Source organism: Hypanus sabinus, chromosome 4, assembly GCF_030144855.1.
Source record: "Hypanus sabinus isolate sHypSab1 chromosome 4, sHypSab1.hap1, whole genome shotgun sequence".
NCBI lineage: Eukaryota > Metazoa > Chordata > Chondrichthyes > Myliobatiformes > Dasyatidae > Hypanus > Hypanus sabinus.
Window position 1 is genome coordinate 21974065 of NC_082709.1, and position 25023 is coordinate 21999087.

Below are 25023 nucleotides of genomic sequence, written 5' to 3' on the forward strand. Positions count from 1 at the left end.
TGATTGTGGGAGGGTAAGACAAGGGAACATGAACCATTCCCCTCAGAGAGATCAGAAATGGAGAGAGTGAGCAATTTCAATTTGCTGGGTATCAAGATCTCCGAGGATCTAACCTGGCCCCAACACATCGATGCAGCTATAAAGAAGGCAAGATAGTGGCTATACTTCATTAGGAGTTTGAAGAGATTGGTTTGTCATCTAAAACACTCGAAAACTTCAATAGATGTATCATGGAGAGACCACTGTCTGGTACGGGGGAGGGGAGCTGTTGCACAGGACCGCAAGAAGCTACAGAAAGTTGTAAAATTAGTCAGCGCCGTCCATTATTAAGGATCCATATCATCCAGGACATGCCCCCTTCTCATTGCTACCATCAGCAGGGAGGTACCAGAAGCCTGGAGGCACACACTCAGCGATGGAAAGGCAGGAAAGTGTGTTTCATTCCAAAATAAAACAGTTTTGAGTTATACTCAAATGAACAGCTTTACTCCGAATGCTTTGATGGCAAGTAATCTGTTGACATTAGTTAATGTTTATTTAAGAGCAGATAAATGGTGATCACGCAGCAAAGTGATCTTATTCCATGATGCACTTATCTGCCAGAGTTGTCTCCGTGATAATTCAATTGTAGCAATTCGCTTATGGTTATTTTGCACTTTGCACTTGGTTAAAAATGTGCATTTCTAGTCTCACTGAGTGATAGACTCACTTACACGGACTCTTCGTCTCATGTTCTCGATATTTATTGTTTAGTTATTATTATTACTTTTTTCTTTTTTTGGTTGTCTTTTACACATTGGTTGTTTGTCTGCCCAGTTGGATGTGGTTTTCATTAATTCCATTATGGTTTTTGGATTTACTGAGTATGCCCACAGGAAAACAAATCTCAAGGTGGCATATGTGTACTTTAATAATAAACTTACTTTGAACTTGGAACTTCGATCTCATGAACGCAGATTTCAAACATGGCGACCGTTGAAGACAGAGAAGTGTAAATCATAACACAATAAAGTCTGCAGATGCTGGAAATCCAAAGCAGCACACAAAAAATAATGCAGAAACTCAGCAGGCCAGACAGCACCTATGGAAAGGAATAAACAATCAACGTCTCAGGTTGAGACCCTTCTTCAGAACTGTTTATTAATTTCCATAGATGCTGCCTGACCTGCTGAGTTCCTCCAGAAAAGTCCTTTAGATTCAAATGTATTGACCATTACTTTTCTGTGCATTGCTAATTGAAATTAGTGCAAATGCTTACACCCTTTTAAATTTTAACTATCTCTAATTTGTGCTGTTAATTTATGGGAAAAGACAAATAATAACTGAAGATGCTGGAATCTGAAGCAAAGATAGAAAATCTGGAACAACCTAACGAGTAAACATCTGTGTAAACAGAAACCAATGAATGTTAACTAGTTTCTCTTTGCTTGACTGGAGGAGTTCGTCCAACATTTCTGTTCTTGCAACAATTTATGAAATTTATTTAGAAATGCATGCCACTTTCTCACAATTGAAGAATTTTGTCCTGCATTCATTATTTACTCAAATATTAAGGAATTTCAGCTCTGATCAGTTTTGAAACTCTTGAGTTGATTTATAATTACTGACAATGTGGGTATTCCTGTTGCAATACATTGTTTTAACATGTGTATAAAGCAAGAGCTAAAATGAAACTTATTTGATATCTCTTCTTTTAGAGACATTTAAATTTCACTCTTGTTTGTGATTTAGAATTAAACTTTCTAGAGATGAGTTATATTTCCCACATTGCCATCTAATTTGGAAAATACTGTGATGATCTGGAATGCTGTAGCATGAATTGGAGCTGTCACTTACTCTGGAAATAGAATGAAATGAATTTTATCACTCAAGGATATTTGGACGCAGCTGAATTTAGCTTTATATTCAGTTGCAATGTTATTTCATTAACAAAACTGGACATTGTGCATTTCAGAATCTATTTTTCTTTTGCTCCCATTCAAAGAGTCGTATGTCTTTCCATTCATTTTACTTTGGTACATTTGAGAAAATAATTAGTGCCTTATTGGTCACCAAGGGACAAAAGAATCTCTGAATGTATTCAGTCTTTCTTTTGGCAATGTTCATGTTTTTGCTTGACATTAGTCTTTTGAGAGAAGAGAGTGAATAATATTTTGTGTGAGGTGAGGAAGTGTCGGACATTTTATTGGCTCCATTGTAGGCAATGAAAAATGTATCACCACTCCTGTATTTTCTGGGACAGAGATGCCTTTTCAAAATTTCCTCGAGAAACACTTTTGTTTCCTGTGCACTACTAAAACTTACATAGGCTTAAATAGCAATACTGAAGGAAGGGTAAATCATTTTTTATATTGGCCGTGGTGAATGTGTGGCAATCAAAAAATGCTTCCATTCAACACATGAACCAGCTGTTCCAGTTCCTCGTTAATATCCTCGTGCCTTCTTTTGTACATTTTCTTCAGTGAGCAGGGGTGGTCCCTTAATAGACCTGGAGAATAAGATTGCAATTGCAATCCCATGGATTTATATTTATATTTATTCTCACTTCAGAGAATCTAAGTGACACAGATAATAAACATATGGCAGAAAAGTGAGCGTGTCAGTTTATGTGATGGTCAACAGGCTTCTACAGAGTTCTGCAGTTGTTTAGTATATCTTTAGGATTTTTCAGACACAGTCTGTACAATGACTGTATTTCAAAAGGTGTTTTTTTTAAATCTCCCACATGTACCAAAGTCATTCCTAATGACTGAATATTTTGCTTAACCACAAAGGTATTAGTGAATTTTATCTTGAAAATATCTACAACATTTAAATCAGCCTTCAATCATAATCACTATTACTATTGGCAATCTGGTTGATGCATTATATTTTTGATGTATCCTATGTATTCCTTTAAATTTAGTATGAACAATTTCTGCCATTAATAAGCTTCATATTTAATGCAATTGGTTTACCTTTATTGTTCAATTTGTATTCCCTAATGGGTCCCCAAGAATATTAACTCCATAAACCATCTAATTTTACTTTCCTTGATAATTCTTTTCCTCACACAACATAAATGTTTTGTCTTAGAACGGGAGAATGCCTGTATATTCAATCCTAGTTTCCTTTTTCAGTCTTTCAAGTCATATCGGGAAATGTTTTTCTCTTCATTATTCTGGATTAAGAAGAATTTGTAAATTTGTTTTTAGAATTCCTCTGGCTGTAGCCGAGTAATCAAATATATAACCAATTAAACTAGCTACTAACCTTCTTGTGTGAAGCTTCTTTGACAACCAAGCAACCAGAGCCAAGTTTAAATGAATGGGGTCATCCCATCAATAATAACTGCAGATGATTAGTAAGGAGTACATTCCATTGCTTCACACAACCTGGAAAGATACGCCATCTGGATTTTAAGTTGCAACCATACTATTCAGAGTTGAACATTATGGTAGTTAAACTTCACTGAATAATAACAGTCTGCAGCCACTTTATTAAGTACCTCCTGTTTCTAAAATGTGGTCACTGAGTATATGATCTTGGTTCTCTGCTGCTGTACCCATCCACTCCAAGTTTCAAAATGTTATGTGTTCAGAGATGCTCTTCTGCACACCACTGCTGTAGTTGAGTTCCTGTTGCCTTCCTGTCAGTTTGAAACAATTGGGCCATTTTCCTCTGACCTCTCATTATCAAGGCATTTTGGCCCCCAGTGCTGCTGCTCACTGGCTTTTTTTATTGTTTTGTTTTTCACACCATTTTCTGTAATGTTGTGCATGAAAATCTCTTGTGATCAGCAGTTTCTGAGATAACCAAACCACCCTGTCTGGCACCAATAATTATTCCATGATCAAAGTCACTTAGATCACATTTCTTTTCCATTCTGATATTTGGTCTGAACAACAACTGAACCTCTTCTTCTTCGTCTTGTGAAGTTTAATGGCATTTAGCAGACCAACATGAGATGCATTACCACCACCTATTCAGATGGAGTGTGCAGCAAAGAGACAGGAAGTACACCGGAGGAAATCTGCAGATGCTGGAAATTCAAACAACACACACAAAATGCTGGTGGAACACAGCAGGCCAGGCAGCATCTATAAGGAGAAGCACTGTCGACGTTTCGGGCCGAGACCCTTTGTCAGGACTAACTGAAAGGAAAGCTAGTAAGAGATTTGACCCACTTGATTATCCTTCCCTCCCTCAAATGACTCAAATAATATCAAAAAGTCTAATGCAGGCATGGGCAAACTACAGCCCGCGGGCCATATGCTTTTTAATCCGGCCCGCAGAACTTGATGAAATTATATTAATAAACCTTGTTAACTTTTTCTCCCCGCAATTCTGGCGTTTTCCCAATAGATGACGCACTCTATATACATTGACCTTTGTTGAGGTGCAGCGTATTACTCCACATTTGCGCTTTACTTTGTGACCTTGTGGCGACCCATTTCCTGGCACATCCGAACCGGCTCACAAATAGCCAGCGTTCCGGCTAAGAGAGATCGCCTGCGGGGATTTGCGAGCCCAGAGCTCCGCATACCGGCGCACTCTCCCTGCTTTGTCATTGTGCAGGTCGTTGTTGAGTTTTGGCACAGGGGACAATTGAATAAGAGGGAGCAGGACAAGTAGACCTGCATCTCCTACCGTTTTTGAAATAAAGACAGTCAGGAGGAGAGTGATGATGATAATATCTTGAAGGATAACAGAATTTTCAGTGCTTTAAAATAATAACTGTTACTATTAAAAAAAGCTGTATTTTATTCATTTAATTTTCAGTGTTTTAAAAGTCATTTCAATAAATAGCTAAATACCATGGGACTTCAAAGACAGATATTTTGTTGTAACGCATTTGTTCATTTTCAATTGAAATTAAAGCTCATGTTTTCTACATATCCCATGATATTTTATTTTCTCTTATGAGGTGTATTACCAAAACACTCCGTCCATCTGCTCCTGGTCCGGCCCCCCTGTCAAATTTTAGAACCCTTTGTGGCCCTCAAGTCAAAAAGTTTGCCCACCCCTGGTCTAATGCTTTACAGGAAGTCAAATGCACAATTACATACATTACAATGGCAAATTTTCCATGTTAAACTGTGTCTGTCCCTAAGAGCTCAATTTAGCAATTAGATGTTTCCTCATAGGAACTACATTCAAACAATGTGTGCTGCACCATTTCTTGTCAAGTGCACTCCCTGCAAATGCATAAGGAATTATTCAACCTACCGTATAATACGTAAATATGTAAGTGTAACTTCTTCCTTCCTTTTATAACCATCTCCCAGTTGAGTTCCCACCATCCTCTGAATTTTATATAAATGACATCCTTTTTTTTCAGTATCCCAACTTCATTGCCACAGTTATAAAAAATACATACTGTGATTTTATATTCAGTGGGTTTTATAATTGAGTGTAAAGGAGTGACATAGGATTGGTGTAAAGTCATTTCACTTCACCCTATCTGTGATCTGCTTTAAGCTATTAATAGATAATTAGTTGGTTAAATAAGCAGTGTGATTAGCAGTTAAATAGCTGGAGTAATTGGCTGCTTCTGACAGTTTTTTTCTTGTGGCAGGAGGACTATTGTGGAAATTAATTTAACACAAATTTGAGCTCGTGGCAAGATATTTATTTTGAGCTAGCAAGAAGCCATTGGAGTGTGTGAGAGATCAAGAGTTTGCCTCAGCATGAATTCAGCCCTGAGGTGTCATTGTATGGAAGTTCTTTTCTCTATAATTAATGAAAACATGAGGTGGCTAACAGGATTTTAATTCTCACTAGGTCTCTAGAAAGATAAGAGCAGGCTGGATTTCTGCCAGAGTATCTCTGGAGCTATGCCTGTCACTTCTGCTTCAACTTTTGCTCAGTGCACCTCCTTTGAGCCTCGTTTTGAGCCTAACTATTACTTGTGAACAGTGGGACACATGGTAGTTTCTTTGAGATGTCTTCTTCAACATCTGTGACTGTTAGAATGGTGTGCTTTAAAGAGAAACGGGTGGTGTTCCCAACATCAAAGTAACAGATGCACACATCTGTCAGGTTAAGGTATCTGAATGATCTGTGGCTTCATTTCACTCAGTGTAATGAGGTTAGAGGCAAGACGTTGACAGGAAGTTTTTCTTCACAGAAACTAAAAGTTGTTCAGGGATGTCTATCTTTGAGTGTGAGCTCTCTATCTTAAGTAACTGTTAAGATGAGGTTAATGGATTTTCTTTTAAACTGTAGTTAATAGATTTATATTCAATGATGGTAAAGCTAAGGGATATGGTAGCAGACAGATGAATGGAATGAGATTCAAATCAGCTATTACAAAATGTTTGTGACCTAACCTCCAGGCTCAGCGAACAACTCTACAATCAGCTATTATGCAAAGTTAATAGTAAGTTCCAGAAAAGCTGAAGATAGCTAAAGATAAGTTACATTCTACTGGCAACAGAAAACTAAACATTGTTTTACTGTCTTGTAAAAGTATCGAAACAGCATTGTGGGCCTCCTTAATACTCGATCTGGAAGTTCCTTTAATTAGGTTGGCAAATCCTGTCAGTAACAAAGAACGCTTATTTCTCAGACACTGTTTGAAAAGATACATTTAGATACATCTGGAAATTCTCACAGCAACAAAATGTGATTTGAAATGTGAAAAGTATTCTGATGTGAAATGCATATCCACATGCACTAAAATTGTTACACATGTGGGCTACAACTGAAGAAATAATGGCTGGAGTTACTTAGCACTAGTACAAGAGTGTGTAAAACAAGAGTGTTTAAGTACATCAAAAATTAGCAAAAGTAGCAAAAAGAAAACTGCCAGTGTTTTCAAAAAGTTAACTATCAGAAAACACAGTAGCTCCACACTGTTTTTGTCCAGTGTGAACCCCTAGCAGCCTCAATCTCTCCTACTGAGAGCAATGAGCCCATTTATTAGGCATCAGAAGGTACCACCTTTCATTAGCCACAAAGTTAACTTAAGATTTCACGTGAATTAGAATATGATACACTCTATAATGCAGTTATAATCATATTATAGACAGCCTAAATACAATATACAAACAACATACACACATTGACATGTCTCCATCTCTAAAGAAATGGAATATTCCACCACGTATAGCAGTAAAGGCACCACAACGCCAACACTTTAGGACCCATTATGAGAATATGCTGAGGAAGACATAGAAGTGTGTTCACTCTGTGCAACAATAGCAGAATGTTTTTTTTTGTGAGTGTGTGTACGGTGTGCATTTACCAAGTGCTCTCTGTCTCAAAAACATTTTGCAAGCACATTCCTGGACAAAAATTTAGGCCTTTCCACATTAGAGGGAGATGAGCACAAATATGGACAAAGAGAATGGAGTAAAAATATGCTGAATAAAAGAGTGTCTTAAGCAGAAAGCCAGAGAAGAATCTGGAGATTGTAGGTAGCTTTGGTAGTTGAATAACACAGCAGTCACTGGGAACCAGAAAGCCAGTGGTTTCAAAAGCAAAGTGCTAGCAAAGGAATGATGAGGGAACAACACTCCACTCCTGGTCAGGTGGCTTAAATTTGGAAGGTCTTAAGCATATGATGCATGAGATGAATATTGTTGACCAAGAACAAGATGGAATATTCGGGTCTGAAGGTAGCAGTACATAAACAGGATAAATTGAAGTTGTTTGGGACATTCCTCTTGCCCTCAGTTGAAGCTGTTCTATATCATTAAATATTTAGACATGGCATTAAGCTGTCAGAGAATTTGATTTTATTTGCCATCACATTAATTGTTTTTTGAAATGTAATAATTAATTGGACATATGGCAGTTTTCTTAAGCATACATTTAAAACACATCCAAACTACAAGCAATTTCTACAACACAAAGGATTTCTAAAATGCATGTAGAATTCCTATAAGTCAAAATATTATAACAGTGATTTGCAGATGAATGAGTTGTCTATTGCAGAAATCGAAGGCAGAAGAATGGATTCTAAATAACTCTGTCTTTCCATCTTTCTTCTTGATACTTTTTGACCATTCCTAACAAGCTTGATTCTCTCTTACATTTATACTGTTTTATTTTGCCACTCGGGTGCCTTCATACACATGATTTTTTTTCAGATACCTTTTCACACAGGTGGTCTAAAAGCTTCTGGGAACAGAACTCCCAGATAGCCACAATTAATGCTGTGAAGCTGACCTTTAAGTATACAAATCTTCCATCTATTGATAGATCAGCTATTTGATGTGCTAAGTGATAGTATCAATCTGATCTGCAAGCTTCCTTGAACTAAATAACTCAACCACGGTTGACTGGTTTGATTCAAGTCAATAAATATAACCCCATTGTTTTACACAGCAATCAGCCCCACCCTGTTGGATATCATCCTGTGCACTATAAGCAGTGTAATTTGCTTGCAAGATTGTCCTTCATACTGATTTTGCTTGCCATTTTCATTAAGAACTGAAGACTGACTCCCATTTATATCAAGAAGCTGAACAAAGAATATTTAATGTACTCAAAAACAACTCTGATTAGAAAGCTGAACCTAGCAAAAAGGAGGCTCCCTGGCCCCGGACAATGAACGTCCATCATGTTAAGCAAAGATTTCTAACCACTACCAATATTAGTTTCAAGACTAGACTCCTGCTAAAACTCCTATTAGGAGCAGGTTATCAGTCTGCCAACCATTCCAGTAGGTTACCATTGCTACGAGAGGTTTCCTTGATTGGATGCTGAAGGAATTCATTGAGTACCTCCAGTATAGGATTTTCTGTGTGATTTTCTCTTTATTCACTTCCTTAACCTTGGGCTAAACATATTTTTGAAACATCAACGGATTGTTACCATTATAATTTTTCCATAACTGCACAACAATCATGCATCAATGTCCATGTTATAAGTTCATATCAGTATCCTTTAATATTTTCTTCTTCACAAAGAAGAATGGCATAGTGGTGTAGTGGTTAGCTCAATGCTTTACAGTACCAGTGACCTAGTTTCCATTCCTGCCACTGCCTGTGAGGAGTTTATACGTTCTCCCCATGACTGCATGGGTTTCCTTCATTTGTTGTGGTTTCCTCCCACAGTCCAAAGATAGTTGATAGATTAATCTGTCATTGTAAATAGTCTCGTGAATAGCTAGGGTTAAATTGGGTGTTGCTGGGCAGCATGGCTCAAAGGCTAGGGAGGGTCTGTGCCATGCTACAGCTCAATAAATAAATAAACAAACAGTTCTTGTCATTTCCTTGATGCAAGTTTGGATCACCCTCTCTGTCACCGTTAGTTCATCAGGTCTACTGGTAACATCTTTCACTAAGATAGTTCATTTCTTTCACAGGAGTGTTCACATTGCTTTGGGTGTGGTGCATGATATTATTCAGGTTTTCTGAAAACGTACCTTGTATTATGTATTAGTAATCTTACATTTTAGTTATAGAAAATTATATCAATCAATTACATGATTTCACAATACAGTATAATAATATACATAGAGGGTAAAACATTTAAAAAGGTAATGTGCCTCTGTATGTGTAGTGAGGTAAGGAAGAGTACAGTTCTCTTGTTGAGGAGTCTTTCTGTGCTTTTAATTCTTGGTTGGTTATGTCCCTCCTATGACAGTGAGCACCCATTAGTGTGCTGCAGCATGGCATTGTGATACTAACCATACCATCTTCATACGTTCCTTCCAATTTTTGTGATACTGGAGTCTGGGTATAATTGTCCAGGACTTCCCTTTCACTTTGTTAAGGATTGGACCTGACAGGGAAGAAATTACACATTTTCTCAGTTTTTTTGCTTTCCCAGAAAACTTTAAGTGAGCATGGGCTACCCAGTCTGTTCTTGCAGACCGTGGGATTTTTGTCAACTGAGTATACAGATTGTTCCTTACACAAAAAGCAGTATTGTTAGGTCTAGTGGTTCTACTTGTTTCATTGTAGGAGCATCACATACTCAGTTTTATGCCTAAACCCAATAGTAAGTGAATAGCAAAATATATTTGAATAGTTGTAGATTGTGACAAGGCTTTTGGATTACATCAACATTTCTGAAGAAATTGAAAATGAATAGGTTTGAAGGTTCATTTATTATCAAAATATACAGCTCTGAAATTCTTCTTCTCCAGATAGCCAGGAAACGAAGAAAGAAAAGAAAGATAACAGGTTCATGAACCCCCAAATCCATCCTCCCCACATAAAAAAAACAAACAAAAAAGGAACCAGGCACAACAACCCCCAAATCCCCCTCCCCCACACACTAAAACAAACAGAAAAGGATCTTGTGGAAAACACAGAATAGTAAAAAACAATAAGACTGAAAAAAAGTTCACAGTCCACAGTCCAAATCCACTTCTGAAATGAAGAAAACCTGAGCAACATTCTTCCTCTCCGTGCAGAGCGATCTCACCTGTGATAAACAGGCAGTCTCCCCTCTCTGTATCAAAGCAATCTCACCTGTGATAAACAGGCAGTCTCCTCTCTCTGTATCAAAGCGATCTCACCTGTGATAAACAGGCAGTCTCCTCTCTCTGTATCAAAGCGATCTCACCTGTGATAAACAGGCAGTCTCCCCTCTCTGTATCAAAGCGATCTCACCAGTGATAAACAGGCAGTCTCCTCTCTCTGTAGCAAAGCGATCTCACCTGTGATAAACAGGCAGTCTCCCCTCTCTGTATCAAAGCGATCTCACCTGTGATAAACAGGCAGTCTCCCCTCTCTGTATCAAAGCGATCTCACCAGTGATAAACAGGCAGTCTCCTCTCTCTGTAGCAAAGCGATCTCACCTGTGATAAACAGGCAGTCTCCCCTCTCTGTATCAAAGCGATCTCACCAGTGATAAACAGGCAGTCTCCTCTCTCTGTATCAAAGCGATCTCACCCAGAGATAAACAGGCAGTCTCCTCTCTCTGTATCAAAGCAATCTCACCAGTGATAAACTGGCAGTTTCCCCTCTCTGTGCAGCAGAGTGATCTCACCAGTGATAAACCGGTAATCTCCTGTCTCTAGCAGCAGAGTGCTCCCCTAGGGATAAAAAGGCAAGCAGCTGAGATTTCAATTTCTCTCATTGCTTGAATTGGTGAACAATGGAAGCTTTAATCGGTGAAATGGAGTCAAACATCGGCTTGCAGCCTTCTCGCCATGAGGTTTCCATGCACTGCCTTTGCCTCTTGGAATCCCCTCGAATACTGCAGAGCACTGAAACACCAAACGATCTCCAAGCTGCAATTCACAGGCTCCAGCAGTTCCAGAATCACATTCAAGACGATAAGCAAACTTAAAAGACATTAAAAAAGTGAAATATATGGTTTCGTGATCTATCCAGAAGATGTCAACTGAAGGAATGTTGTACACAAGCGCTATTTAAAAAGGAGTATTGCATTCTCCAGGGTTAGTCATCTTTCTCCTCCTGCTCAGTCTTTTATCATCTTATAACATAACACACAAGATATAGTACGACAGATTGGTTTGAATATAAAAGTCAAAGGTGCAAACCATGATTGTATAATGCCATTGTTAGCAGTGAACAACATATTTACAAAGTACAAAGTCTTAAGAACCACCTTATTATATAAATTATTATCTCAATTTCAAAGTAAATACTGTATGTAATATCTAAATAGGTGAGTGAAAAATGTTTGACGACTCATCTTTACATGGGATTGTGTTAGTCGACTGATTATTTGTGACAGGCACATCCTGACCCCCCCCCCCCCCACCCAGTCAACATGAGGCAAGAAACATGCGTACCCATGCACAACGTTGGTGATCAGAACTAGGAGAAGGAGAGGAGCAAGGATCAGATGATCAGGGCAGTCTCTGCCCTTCACTCTTCCAGGGTCGAGGACTAACCAGAGGAATAAGTAAAAAGAGATTAAGAGGCAGTGTATAGCAAAACAGACGGATAAGAAATAATCCATGATAGTGCAGGTCAGGTATTGAAGTTAACAGAATCTTAGGAGTGGAACCATTATACAAAAGGCAGAAGTCACCAAACTTCGATTCTTCCAGTTGTCAATGTTTCAACTAAAGGAATATTATAATATTAATAATTCCAATAGCTTGGGGCATTGTCTATTGGCAAACTTCAAAAAAAAACTTTAACCCAATTTAATGTAGTGTCAATCTATCTGCAAACTGTATTCACTGTTGCAGAAGCTTTGGTAACTGCAATAGCTGGAAAGGTCTCGGCTATTGTTTCAGCTGGAGCATTAATGCATTCAGGGGCTGCAAAGGAAACTTGTGAAAGGAGATGCCTTGCTCGTCAGATTGTGTCAGTTCAGTTACTCTGGTAGTGTATTGAGAAATACTCTTGAGTTAACTGAGTTTCTTCTTGCCATTGTTGATGAACATTGCCCTAGAATATTGTTGCATTTGTCACAAGTCAATCCTTAAAACTAGTCATGTATTTCTATCTAGAGGTATGCAAAAGAGGTTGACTAATCAAGTTACTCCAAGAGTCACTTTATTTATAAACCTTAGCAAGTAGGTAATCCTTGACAGCAGTATGTCTGAACAACTTCGGTCACCAGAAATTCCCACCTACCAAACGAACCGAAGGATCATATCTGTGTTATTATGAGAGTGAGCTCTGACAGGCACTTCTACTGTAATATATTTTTAAATATCATTAAAATTATTAGGGGTTGTATTGTTTTCTTTTTTGTTAATGGTAATAACATCGGCTGAATCCACAGCAATAGTTAAAGACATGTCAGTTATGTAACATTGTCTATTTGAGGAGTAATGTAATCGGTGCATTCCCAAAATTCAGTATTATCAACTGGACTCCAACAGTAAAATTTGTTGCAAGCTTGTTTACCCAGTTTTTCAACTTGTGGTGAAAGGAAGTATATTTGGATTCCAAAGGACACCAATAGTTTTTTGTTAAGGTGTTACTCACAACACAGCCTACTCATGACTGTTTTATTAACAGCAAATAGGAAATCTGGGTCGATACAATGGTCTATGGGACTAAAATCTCTAAAACCTTAATGGACTTATCAGTTTCAGTTGATCAGGGAGGAAATCACTTTTATTTAACTTACCTTCTGCTTCAGTGCATCTTTCCATCTTAACTTCTCATGCAAAAACCCAGATCAAGGGCTTAGCAGAACCATTTAGAGTATAAACCAGTTATGCAGAAAATGTCATGTAACCGTGACATCTAACAATGGAGTGGAATAGTGGCCGTAACTGGAGAAACGGAAATGTTTAAAATCATTGTAGTAAGTATATTGATTGACCATGAAGGAAAAGTGCAATAAGATATGTGTCTAATGTAGAAGAGTCCTCATTAAAAATTATTTTCACTGTGTTCTATTCAAATGGTTTCAACGTCACATTTCCATGAGTGGGACCATTTGATGACATAAAGTGCTTAAACTTTTCAAATAATGGTGGGGAGCATTTCAAGGGATTTCTTTATTAGTTTGCCTGGACTAGAATCTTTCAGTTTTGTTAGTGTGCTTTTATTGACTTGATTATTTATTGAGATTCAGCGTGATATAGGTCCTTCTGGCCCTTCAAGCCATGCCTCCCAGCAGTCCCCCCATTTGAATTCTAGCTTAATCACAGGACAATTTACAGTGACCAATTAACCTATCAACCAGCACATCTTTGGACTGTAGGAGGAAACTGGAGCACCCAGATGAATCCCACGCAGTCACAGGGAGAACGTACAAACTCCTTACAGACAGTCATATTAATCATTTTTGCAACTGATTCTTACCTTCCCATGTCATCTGCAATGTGGTCAGAGTGAATATTTAAGAGGATGGGAACAATCTCTTCGCCAGAGGAAAGGATTAAGGGTTCTATGTATTAGTTCGCGTATGACCAAGAGGTAAGCACCATTTAGTGGTAATTACATTAGAACTATAATTGCTTATGGATACTTTAATCTAATATTCCATGTGTCATTAAGTTTTAGGGATGTCTAAGCCAGATGAGACAATTTCCATAGTAAATGCAACTTTGCTTGCTAAAAAGCAAATGGTAAAATAAACAGCACTGAATAATGTTATTGTGATTACAAGGATTAGCAGTAAAGTATATCAAGAGGAGCATTTCTTCCTGGTATTTGAGTCTTCTTTTACTCTGAAAACAATAATGCGCTCTAGATGGACAATGTATCGATGAGATCTTCCTCAATAGGAATTTTTTCAGGTCTTCATACATGCTTTATCTTTTCAATACATCTTACCCCTTTTCTGTCGTATTTCATGGTGGCCCCATGTACTGATCTAATATGAGTGTTCCACTCATCCTGAGGGAATAAATCCTGCAGGGGCAGATTTCATGTCACCTAGGAGACAGTTTTACTCCCCCCCCCCGGTCTCGATTACCACAGAGATGAGGATGGAAACTAGGGTCAGAAATATTTTCATGAAATTTCTTTTCTGGGACCCAATCTGCTTTTGCTGTGGCCTCCAAACTGTCTTGCCAGGTTCTTTTGCTTTTCTCTTGAATTCCCGTAAACTCCCACAATTCCTTGAGGAAAGTTGCATCGGGTATGGGCAATGGTTGGCCTGAGTTAGCAATTAGGGTGCATTTAGGTGTACATTGTAAATTAAGAAATAAGGTGTAACTTTCTGGCATACCTCTGTTTCCACAATTGGCAAGTTGTTTATGGGCAAATGCACTTCAGGAAGGGCTTTTGGCCTCTAGAGTAGACCAGTTTTGCAAAGCTTTGCTTAATCTGATTCCGTTGGTCGACTGTGTGCCACTCGATTAGTGGTGGAATGGAGTGCTGTCCTCCACTTATCTGCCTGTTTGCTCACACATGGCTTGAAAGCCTTTGCCAATGAGCAAAGACCCTTGGTCGGTATGTATACAGGCAGAGGTGCCAGCATATGGGACTATGGAGTTTTGCAGCCTTACCCCAAGAAGTGTGTGTTAGAACAATGTATATAGCATATACTGATAAACTACCACAATAAGGTTTCCAATAAGGCGGGTTGCCTTGTGATGCCAGAAATGGTCCTATGTAATCAATATCCTGTTCCTGCATTGGTGCAGTTGGTTTGGTTTTTCTTACAGGATGTGGTCTTGTGACTGCTTCTTTATTATAGGACAGGCATTCCATATAATTTGCAATATCTGGCTTACAATCATTCAACATGTAAGACCACCAGTATAACATAGCTAATTTCACATGAGTAGAGGTTGACTGCCACCACGATTGTGCCCACATCCTTGGTGGGTTTCTTGAATCAGTGCTTCCCACTTGCTTCTCATCTTTTTAGGTCAGCATACCCATCACCATCAGCTTCAAATTTGTACCATGTTGGAAATCGAGAAAGGTCTTAGGCTTTCCTAGCTGTATATGACGAATACACTCTTCTTGGGGCTTCTAGCCAGGTACAGGTATCAATTAAAACCGACATTTCAATGACAAATTCTGCCATCTTCTTCAAGGATAATGCCTTGGTTATAATCAATACCTGTATCCAGCTGGAAGCCCGAGAAGAATTTATTCATGTTGGAAATCCTTTGGGATTAGGTTCAGTAGTATGTAGGAGAATTCATGAAACATTATCCTATATTTTATTATTTGTTGTATATTTTTTTATTTATTTCCCTTACCATAGTAAGGTCCATCCTGGTAGTTTGTTTTGCTTGTGCATCAGCTAGTATATTACCATAGCTGTGAAAGTGGCGTGCACTAAGTCCCAGAATGTGTAACACCTGTACTGATGCTCAAGTCAATAATAATTCATAATTATTCTTCCACGTGAACAAATGTGGAAGCAGTTTATCTCTGTGCATTCTCCATCCAGTGGTTGACCAGATGGGAAGTTCCTTTTCTACCACGTTCCTACCATGATTAGAGTCAATACGTATTAAGACTACTCTGTTGTGTTTACTTGTTTTAAACATCACTGTAGGGCGTTAGCCTCTGCAAATTGAGCTGTATGATTCCCAAAAGGATGCACTTGCAACTCGTGGTTCAAATTCAGTTTCCAATTAAACATTTCAATAGACAATAGACAATAGGTGCAGAAGTAGACCATTCGGCCCCTCGAGTCTGCACCGCCATTCTGAGATCATGGCTGATCATTCACTATCAATACCCAGTCCCTGCCTTGTCCCCATATCCCTTGATTCCCCTATCCATCAGATATCTATCTAGCTCTTTCTTGAAAGCATCCAGAGAATTGGCCTCCACCGTCTTCCGAGGCAGTGCATTCCACACCTCCACAACTCTCTGGGAGAAGAAGTTCTTCCTCAACTCTGTTTTAAATAACTGACCTCTTATTCTCAATCCATGCCCTCTGGTACTGGACTCTCCCAACATCTGGAACATATTTCCTGCCTCAATCCTATCAAATCCTTTAATTATCTTAAACGTTTCAATCAGATCCCCTCTCAATCTCCTCAATTCCAGTGTGTACAAGCCCAATCTCTCCAATCTCTCTGTGTAAGACAGCCCTGCCATCCCAGGAATCAACCTAGTGAATCTACGCTGCACTTCCTCAATTGCCAGAATGTCCTTCCTCAAACCTGGAGACCAAAACTGTACACAATATTCCAGGTGTGGTCTCACCAGGGCCCTGTGCAAATGCAAAAGGACATCCTTGCTCTTGTACTCAATTCCCCTTGTAATAAAGGCCAACATTCCATTTGCCCTCTTCACTGCCTGTTGCACTTGCTCATTCACCTTCATTGACTGATGAACTAGGACTCTTTGCATTTCTCCCTTACCTAACTCTACACCGTTCAGACAATACTCTGCCCTCCTGTTCCTGCTTCCAAAGTGGATAACTACACATTTATTCACATTGAATGACATCTGCCAAGTATCTGCCCACTCACCCAGCCTATCCAAGTCTCCCTGTATTCTCCTAACGTCCTCTTCGCATGTCACACTGCCACCCAGTTTAGTATCGTCAGCAAACTTGCTGATATAGTTTTCAATGCCCTCATCTAAATCGTTGACATAAATCGTAAAGAGCTGTGGTCCCAATACAGAGCCCTGTCACCTCCAGCCAGTCCGAGAAACACCCATTCACTGCTACCCTTTGCTTTTTATCTGCCAACCAGTTTTCTATCTGTGTTGAAACCCTGCCCCCAATGCCATGAGCTCTGATTTTACTCACCAATCTCCTATGTGGCACCTTATCGAATGCCTTCTGAAAATCTACGTACACAACATCCACTGGCTTACCCTCGTGTAACATCCTTGTTACACCCTCAAAAAACTCCAACAGATTAGTCAAGCACGATTTGCCCTTGGTAAATCCATGCTGGCTCGGCCTAATCCTATTACTGCCATCAAGATGTGCCACTATTTCGTCCTTAATAATGGATTCAAGCATCTTCCCCACGACTGACGTTAGGCTAACAGGGCGATAGTTCTCCGTTTTCTCCTTCCCTTCTTTCTTGAAAAGTGGGATAACATTAGCCACTCTCCAATCTTCAGGAACTGATCCTGAATCTAAGGAACATTGGAAAATGATTACCAATGCATCTGCAATTTCCTGAGCCACCTGTTTTAGAACCCTCGGATGCAGACCATCTGGACCCGTGGATTTATTAGCCTTAAGTCCTACCAGCCTACTCATCACAGTTTCTTTCCTAATGTCAATCTGTCTCAATTCCTCTGATATCTTATGACCCTGGCCCATCCATACATCTAGGAGATTGCTTGTGTCCTCCCTGGTGAAGACAGATCTAAAGTACGCATTAAATTCTGTTGCCATTTCCCTGTTTCCCATAACAATTTCTCCCAATTCATTCTTCAAGGGGCCAACATTGTACTTAACTATCTTCTTTCTCTTCACATAGCTAAAAAAGCTTTTGCTATCCCCTTTTATATTCCTGGCTAGACTCATACCTGATTTTTTCTCTCCGTATTGCTTTTTTAGTTAAGATCTGCTGTTCCTTAAAACTTTCCCAATCATCTGTATTCAAACTCATCTTAGCCCTGTCATACTTCTTTTTCTTTAATGCTATACAATCTCTGACTTCCTTTGTCAACCACCGTGGCCCCTTTCCCCTCTTTGAATCCTTCCTTCTCATTGGAATGAACTGCTTTTGCATCTTTTGTATTATCCCCAAGAATATCTGCCACTGCTGATCCACTGTCTTTCCTGCCAGGGCATCCGCCCATTTAACTTTGGCCAGCTCTTCCCTCATGGCTCCGTAGTCTCCTTTATTTAATTGCAACACTGACACCTTTGATCTGCCCTTATCCCTCTCAAATTGTAGATAAAAACTTATCATGTTATGATCACTACTTCCTAATGGCTCCTTTACTTCAAGATCACTTATCAATCCCTGTTCATTACACATCACCAAGTCCAAAATAGCCTCGTTCCTGGTTGGCTCAAGCACAAGCTGTTCCAAAAATACATCCCTTAGAAACTCCACAAACTCCCTATCCTGGGGTCCAGCACCTGCCTGATTCTCCCAGTTCACCTGCATGTTGAAATCTCCCATAACGACTGCATTACCTTTAGCACATGCCAATGTTAACTCCCTAATCAACTTGTACCCAATATCCACGCTACTGTTTGGGGGCCTGTACACAACACCCATTAGGGTCTTTTTACCCTTACTGTTCCTCAGCTCAATCCACACAAACTCTACTTCCCCTGTTCCCAAGTCACCTCTTGCTAAGGACTGAATCTCATTCCTCACCAACAGAGCCACCCCACCCCCTCTTCCCATATTTCTGTCTCTACGATAGCACGTATACCCTGGTATACTCAATTCCCAGGCCTGATCCCCTTGCAGCCATGTCTCCGTTATCCCAACAATATCATAGTTCCCCATTTTCATCTGAGCTTCAAGCTCATCTGTCTTATTTCTGACACTACGTGCATTCAAGTATAGAATTCTTAGCCCATTCCTCCTCTCTTTGCTTAAAACACTGTCTATTGTACCTAACCCAGCTCCTTGAACTTCCATCGGGCTAATTGCACCTTGAATTTTGATGACCTTCTCAAGATCACCCAAACCTTCTACACATTTAACCCCATGCTCCTTCTGACCAACCCTCTGTACATGTAACTTTTCCAACACATGTTCTGTCTCACCTTTCTCCCTTACACAATTAATATTTGGGAAACGTGTATTCCCCACCTGTCCCTTATCCTTCATCATATCATCTTCTTTCGTAATCTGGATCCCTGCCCCCTGCACATCTAGTTTAAACCCCCCCGAGCAGCACTGGCAAACATTCCTGCAAGAATGTTAGTACCCCTCCAGTTCAGATGTAGACCGTCCCTTCGAAACAGATCCCAACGTCCCTGGAACAAAGACCAATTATCCAACAACCTGATCCCTTCCTTCCTGCACCATGCTCTCAGCCTCGTATTAATGTGCATAATCATTCTATTCTTCGCCTCACTCGCACATGGCATAGGTAGCAATCCCGAGATTGTCACCCTGGAGGTCCTGCCTTTCAGCTTCACTCCTAACTCCCTGAACTCTCTAAGCAGGACCCCCTCACTCACCTTACCTACATCGTTGGTCCCTACATGGACCACTACATCTGGGTTCATGCCCTCGTTCTCAAGAATAGCATGCACCCGATCTGAGATGTCCCGGACCCTGGCACCAGAGAGGCAACATACCATCCGAGACTCCTGATCTGCCCCACAAAATCTCTATCTGCCCCCCTGACTATAGAATCCCCTAAAACTATCGCTCTCTTCTCTTCCCTCCTCCCCTTTTCTAATCCCTGCTCCTGTCTATAATTGAGTGGATCCATCTTTCTGGATTTTCATAGCTGATCCATTACAGTACCATATTTAAAAGTATATACAATATATCGTGCTATATTGCATCGTGGAGAAGATGGTTCTGCATCTTCCATGACCAGTAAGGATTCTAAGTCATAGCTCTCAGGAACATATTCCCACTTTAAGGTTTACCTTGTTAAAATGTTATGGTTAGTCTCCATTCATTTGTTCTTAATTTTCTAACACAAACTCTGTATAAGAATTGATTTGTCTCCTTGCGGTGGTCTTATTACAATTAGTGTATGGAATACCATGGTAAGGCATCATCCCAAGACAGTAAGTTTCTGTTCTGGTGAGGTGAATCTATATGAGGCAAAGTATATGGGAGCTTGTTCCTTCTCCCTCATTATAGCAAATGGCTGTAGCAGTTTTTGGAACACATATTTGCAGAGCAAGAGATTGTATTAAATCTCTTGTCCAGACATCTACTACTAATTGAACTGCATTCATTAATATCTTTAGTGCCTCGATATATTCTGTGGTAAAACAAAAGGCTCTACATTTTTCAGACTGTCACATATTGGTTTTGATAACTGAGTGTAGCCAAATATGAAACATTTAGCATAATTCAGAAAGCAAAGGATTGATTGTAAGGCTTTTCAGGTCTTTGGATCTCCTACTTGAGTGAATTTTTGGCCACATTCAGGTGTAGACATGGGCCTGATTTGTAATTGTTATGCCTAGGAAATTGACTTCTGTCCAAGAGTTGAGATTTTTTTAATGTTGATTGCATAGCCACTGTCAACTTTTTAATGAGAGTCTCAAGTAGTGTTAAATGCTTGTTCAGTGTCTCAGCTGTGCAGTATACATTGTCAACATGTATATGCACAAATGCCTAGTATTCCTTGTAGAATCTGATTGACTCCTGCGGAAGCTATATGAGCACTATTCCAAAAACCTTATGGAAGTCTGGTCCACTGTATTGTGAGCCATCAAGTGCTGTAAAGGAAGTGTAATGTCTGTCACTTTCAAGAATTGGTGTGACCAAAAACCATTGGACAGACCTATGCAAACTTTTAATCCTTGTAATGGTTGTTGTAATGGCTGTCACTGGGCTGAATTACACTCTATATGTTTAAACATGTTGTTATAGTCAGACTTTGCTACGTTAAACATAAGTGAAATAAATCAGGAAGGTTATTTTATCAATACCCCCGTTTATAGAGGGAGTCTTTATTCTTCTGTAGGAATTACCTTCCTCTATGGTCAGGAATATACCACTGTTGTTGGTATGTGAAAGAATTGCATCCTAATTTCGCTGGTTCAATATCAACCATCCCACAGAGGTTAAGATGCTGATGTAGGCAGTCATAATATTTGCATGAAGTATGTTTCAATTTTGCTCTGACCGTTTTATCCTGATGATAGTCTATCTGTTTCTGAATCTGTACAGTATGCCTCATGGATCTGGTGCAGTTGCACCGGCTGTTGTTTTGATTAAAGTACAAATCCAACATCCGGTGTTCCTAAACAAGTACTAGTTTAGTATGGTCTGGAGTAAAGACTTTACGGTTATCTCTATTATTTGTTTAATTCTGTATTATCAGTATGTAGCAGTTTATAAGTTGGGCACTCCCACTCATTTCTTTGTATATCTACAATTTTTAATTTACCCTGTTGGCTCCCCTAGTTTATCACCTTCAATCATATCAGAATTTAGCATTGAAATAGCTATACCTGTATCAAAATTGCAGGGTCATACAGCAGGGTTTGGTCTGTCTAATCTGCATCCTGCTACTGTGTTTTATCGCTGCATCGTTCCAGTGTCTGACTTGAAGAATAAAATATTCATCATGTTCAATTTGAGGAACACTGGTGTAGTTCACCATATTTCTACTAGATTATTAACACATCCATACTATCAACGGCCTTGGTGAGATCGCACCTAGAATATTGTGTGCAGTTTTGGTCCCCTAATCTGAGGAAAGACATTCTTGCCATAGAGGGAGTACAGAGAAGGTTCACCAGATTGATTCCTGGGATGGTAGGACTTTCATATGAAGAAAGACTGGATCGACTAGGCTTATACTCACTGGAATTTAGAAGATTGAGGGGGGATCTTATGGAAGCATATAAAATTCTAAAGGGATTGGACAGGCTAGATGCAGGAAGATTGTTTCCAATGTTGGGGAAGTCCAGAATGAGGGGTCACGGTTTAAGGATAAAGGGGAAGCCTTTTAGGACTAGATGAGGAAAAACTTCTTCACACAGAGAGTGGTGAATCTGTGGAATTCTCTGCCACAGGAAACAATTGAGGCCAGTTCATTGGCTATATTTAAGAGTGAATTAGATATGACCCTTGTGGCTAAAGGGATCAGGGGTATGGAGAGAAAGCAGGTACAGGGTTCTGAGTTGGATGAACAGCCATGACCATACTGAATGGCGGTGCAGGCTCGAAGGGCCGAATGGCCTACTCCTGCACCTATTTTCTATGCTTCTATGTTTCTATCAACCAACCATTCTATAGAACTAGGTGAAGTGTGAAGTGCTGTAGTACTTGTCAACCACACTCTGAGCTAGACTACTGCTTAATGATAATTATTTCTAAAATAATACTTTTGGTATAACTTGACCATATTGGGCACCAACTGTGATAATATTGAGTTTGCTGACCGTGAAGTTCTAAGCTTGTGTCTTATTCAATTTCTTTTTGCAGATAGGTTAAAAACCATAATTGCTTTTTCAGTGCATCCAAAAGAATGGCCTCTGATCAGTTCTGAAAAAGTATATGCTGCCATGTATTTTTTCAGGTTCACCTGCCAAATGTTACTCTGGGTTCATATCCAGTTGGATATCTTATCAGTCTCCTGGGTTCTATACAGGTCTATTTAAGTATGGTTTACTTTGCATTCAGGTAGTCTATTAAGCAGGAAGTTAATGGAATACACAGAATGCTTGGTTATTTCTATCAATAGGGCTCATTTATTGTGGTAATTGTCTTTAGTGATAACTCTGAAGATGAACAAAATGGATAACTGCAAATATTTGTTTTACAGGACCCTTCAGAAATGATGGATTAAAATTATCTGATGTAATGCAAATAATGAAGGAAAAGGTTGCCTTTGTTTCAGGTGGGTGTAATCATATTAATTTACAGCATCCTTAGTTATTGATGGTTGAGTTATTTTGCACTGACTACCTGAGCTACATAATCCAGACAGATCTAATTTAATTCACATCATTGATGCTTTTTCAAACTGAAACTGATAATTTGGCAAAGAAGGTTCTCACTATAAGAAAAGAAAACCCAAAAGAGTCAATATGCATCATCTCCAATACATTCCTTTGTGACCACGCAGTTCACTGACATTTCCAGAGCAGTCATATTAAAAGAGGCAGATAGTCTTCCCATGATAGCACCAAACAATGCTCAGCTTTCCATCTGCTAAAATATCTGATATCATTTATACTCATGCTTTCTGTTATAAGGTTTCAAACCACGATCACCTAATTCACCCCTGGCTCACACTGAAAAACATTAATCTCAAATGTTAGAACCTCCTGCACCAAAAGAGATGATTTGCAATGTGCTTGGGCATCAGAAAGGAACTCAAAAACAGTAATACATGACTTACTCTGGGCGTTGTTATTTTGTCCTTGATGTTCTGAGTGTGGATGAAGATGACTGAAGACTGTGCAAAAGAGTTGCTGAAAGAGCTAAGTTTGGCAGCTGCAGAAGAGAGTAAAATATGAATAGCAAACAGCATTGAATTTGTTGTCAAAGAGGAACTATGCTGGCAGGATTCATTTGCATTGAATTTTGTACTTGGTTAGATGACTGTCTTTAACTGCATCTACTGTATGGCACACACACAAAGTGCCAGAGGAACTCAGAAAGCATCTATGGAAAGCAATAAGCAGTTGACATTTTGGGCCAAGACTCTTCATTAGGATTATATCCACTGTATGGCAACTATTGCAATAGAATGCCTCACCAGTAGAACCAAAACAGGATCTGTAGACCTAACCTGCTCATCTGCCAGCTACTAGCTGGGAGCAGCTATCTGTTCAACTTGGGACCTCTGTCGTGATCCTTCTGACTTTTGAAGCAGAGGATCCTTTGGGAAACCCCATTGTTCCTGATCCAATCCACAAAGTTAAACTTAAAACAATATGATTGCCTGTATCTGAAAGGTTGTACCATTCATTCGTGCTTATATATTGAAAATATTGTTTTATTGCAGGTGGACGTGATAAAAGAGGTGGTCCAATCCTAACTTTCCCAGCTCGCAGCAATCATGACAGAATAAAACAAGAAGACCTCCGACAGCTTGTTACTTATTTAGCAAGCGTGCCAAGGTAACGTAAAATATTATCTGTGACATACAGTATTTCAAACAAAAACCTATTAGAGGTTTTTCAAGGTATACAGTATATTAGTATCATACTTTATGTGGAAATGATCATTAAACCCATACTTTGCATTTATTGGTTTGAATGGAATTAATGAGGTAATTTGAATGTTTGGGGCAATTTCTGTAGTGTTCATATGTGCAGATCAACTTTTGAAACAATTATTTACAGATGAATTATGTGAGTTAACTTGTGGTTGCAGTTTCTGAGTCACATGGTTATGCATATTGTGCGAGGGGTTGGTATGACCTATTTTTGAAGTGGTCAGACTGTAAAATGATCCCGTTCCATATCTCAAATCACAACCTGTATAGATGCTAAAGAGAAGGATTCAGTCACCTGCATCCTCAGTCTGAAATATTAACTGACTTTCTACTGTCAAAGGTGCTATGCATACTATATTATTCAAAACTGGGTGCTGAGGAGGTGCAAACACGAGGAAATCTGCAGATGCTGGAAATTCAAACAACAACACACAAAATGCTGGTGGAACACAGCAGGCCAGGCAGCACCTATAAGGAGAAGCACTGTCGACATTTCGGGCCGAGACCCTTCGTCAGGACCCTTCATCCTGTCGAAGGGTCTCGGCCCGAAACATTGACAGTGCTTCTTATAGATGCTGCCTGGCCTGCTGTGTTCCACCAGCATTTTGTGTGTGCTGATGAGGCAAATGGAAGAAGGCACAAAACTAGGTAAGGCTCTTCTGGTGCTGATGGGCAGAAACCTGTAGTGGTGTCCAGATGGCGTGAGAGTGTACTGTAGTTTGTATGAAGTGTAGTGCCATTCATTGAGCCTTCTTTATTGTCTGTCTCTATGGATGCTGCTGAGTAATTCTTGTTCCTGGCCAATGACCTTACTACTTATTCGGACAATTATGTTGAGTGGGTTGAGGTTGATAGTGCTCATTGCTCTGAACCATGCCGTGATGTTGGAGGTTAATATCGATTCAATGAAGCATTATAAGATGTC

General features: G+C 39.5%; 1 protein-coding gene across 1 annotated transcript in view; it reads left to right on the forward strand.

The window, feature by feature from the left end:
* Positions 1-25023, forward strand: part of kalrna (kalirin RhoGEF kinase a) — a 705069-nt gene that overhangs the window by 234496 nt on the left and 445550 nt on the right. The window contains exons 2-3 of the mRNA XM_059966562.1: positions 22698-22772; positions 23886-24000. Coding sequence (XP_059822545.1) covers positions 22698-22772; positions 23886-24000 — 190 coding nt within the window. The remainder of the gene's footprint in view (positions 1-22697; positions 22773-23885; positions 24001-25023) is intronic.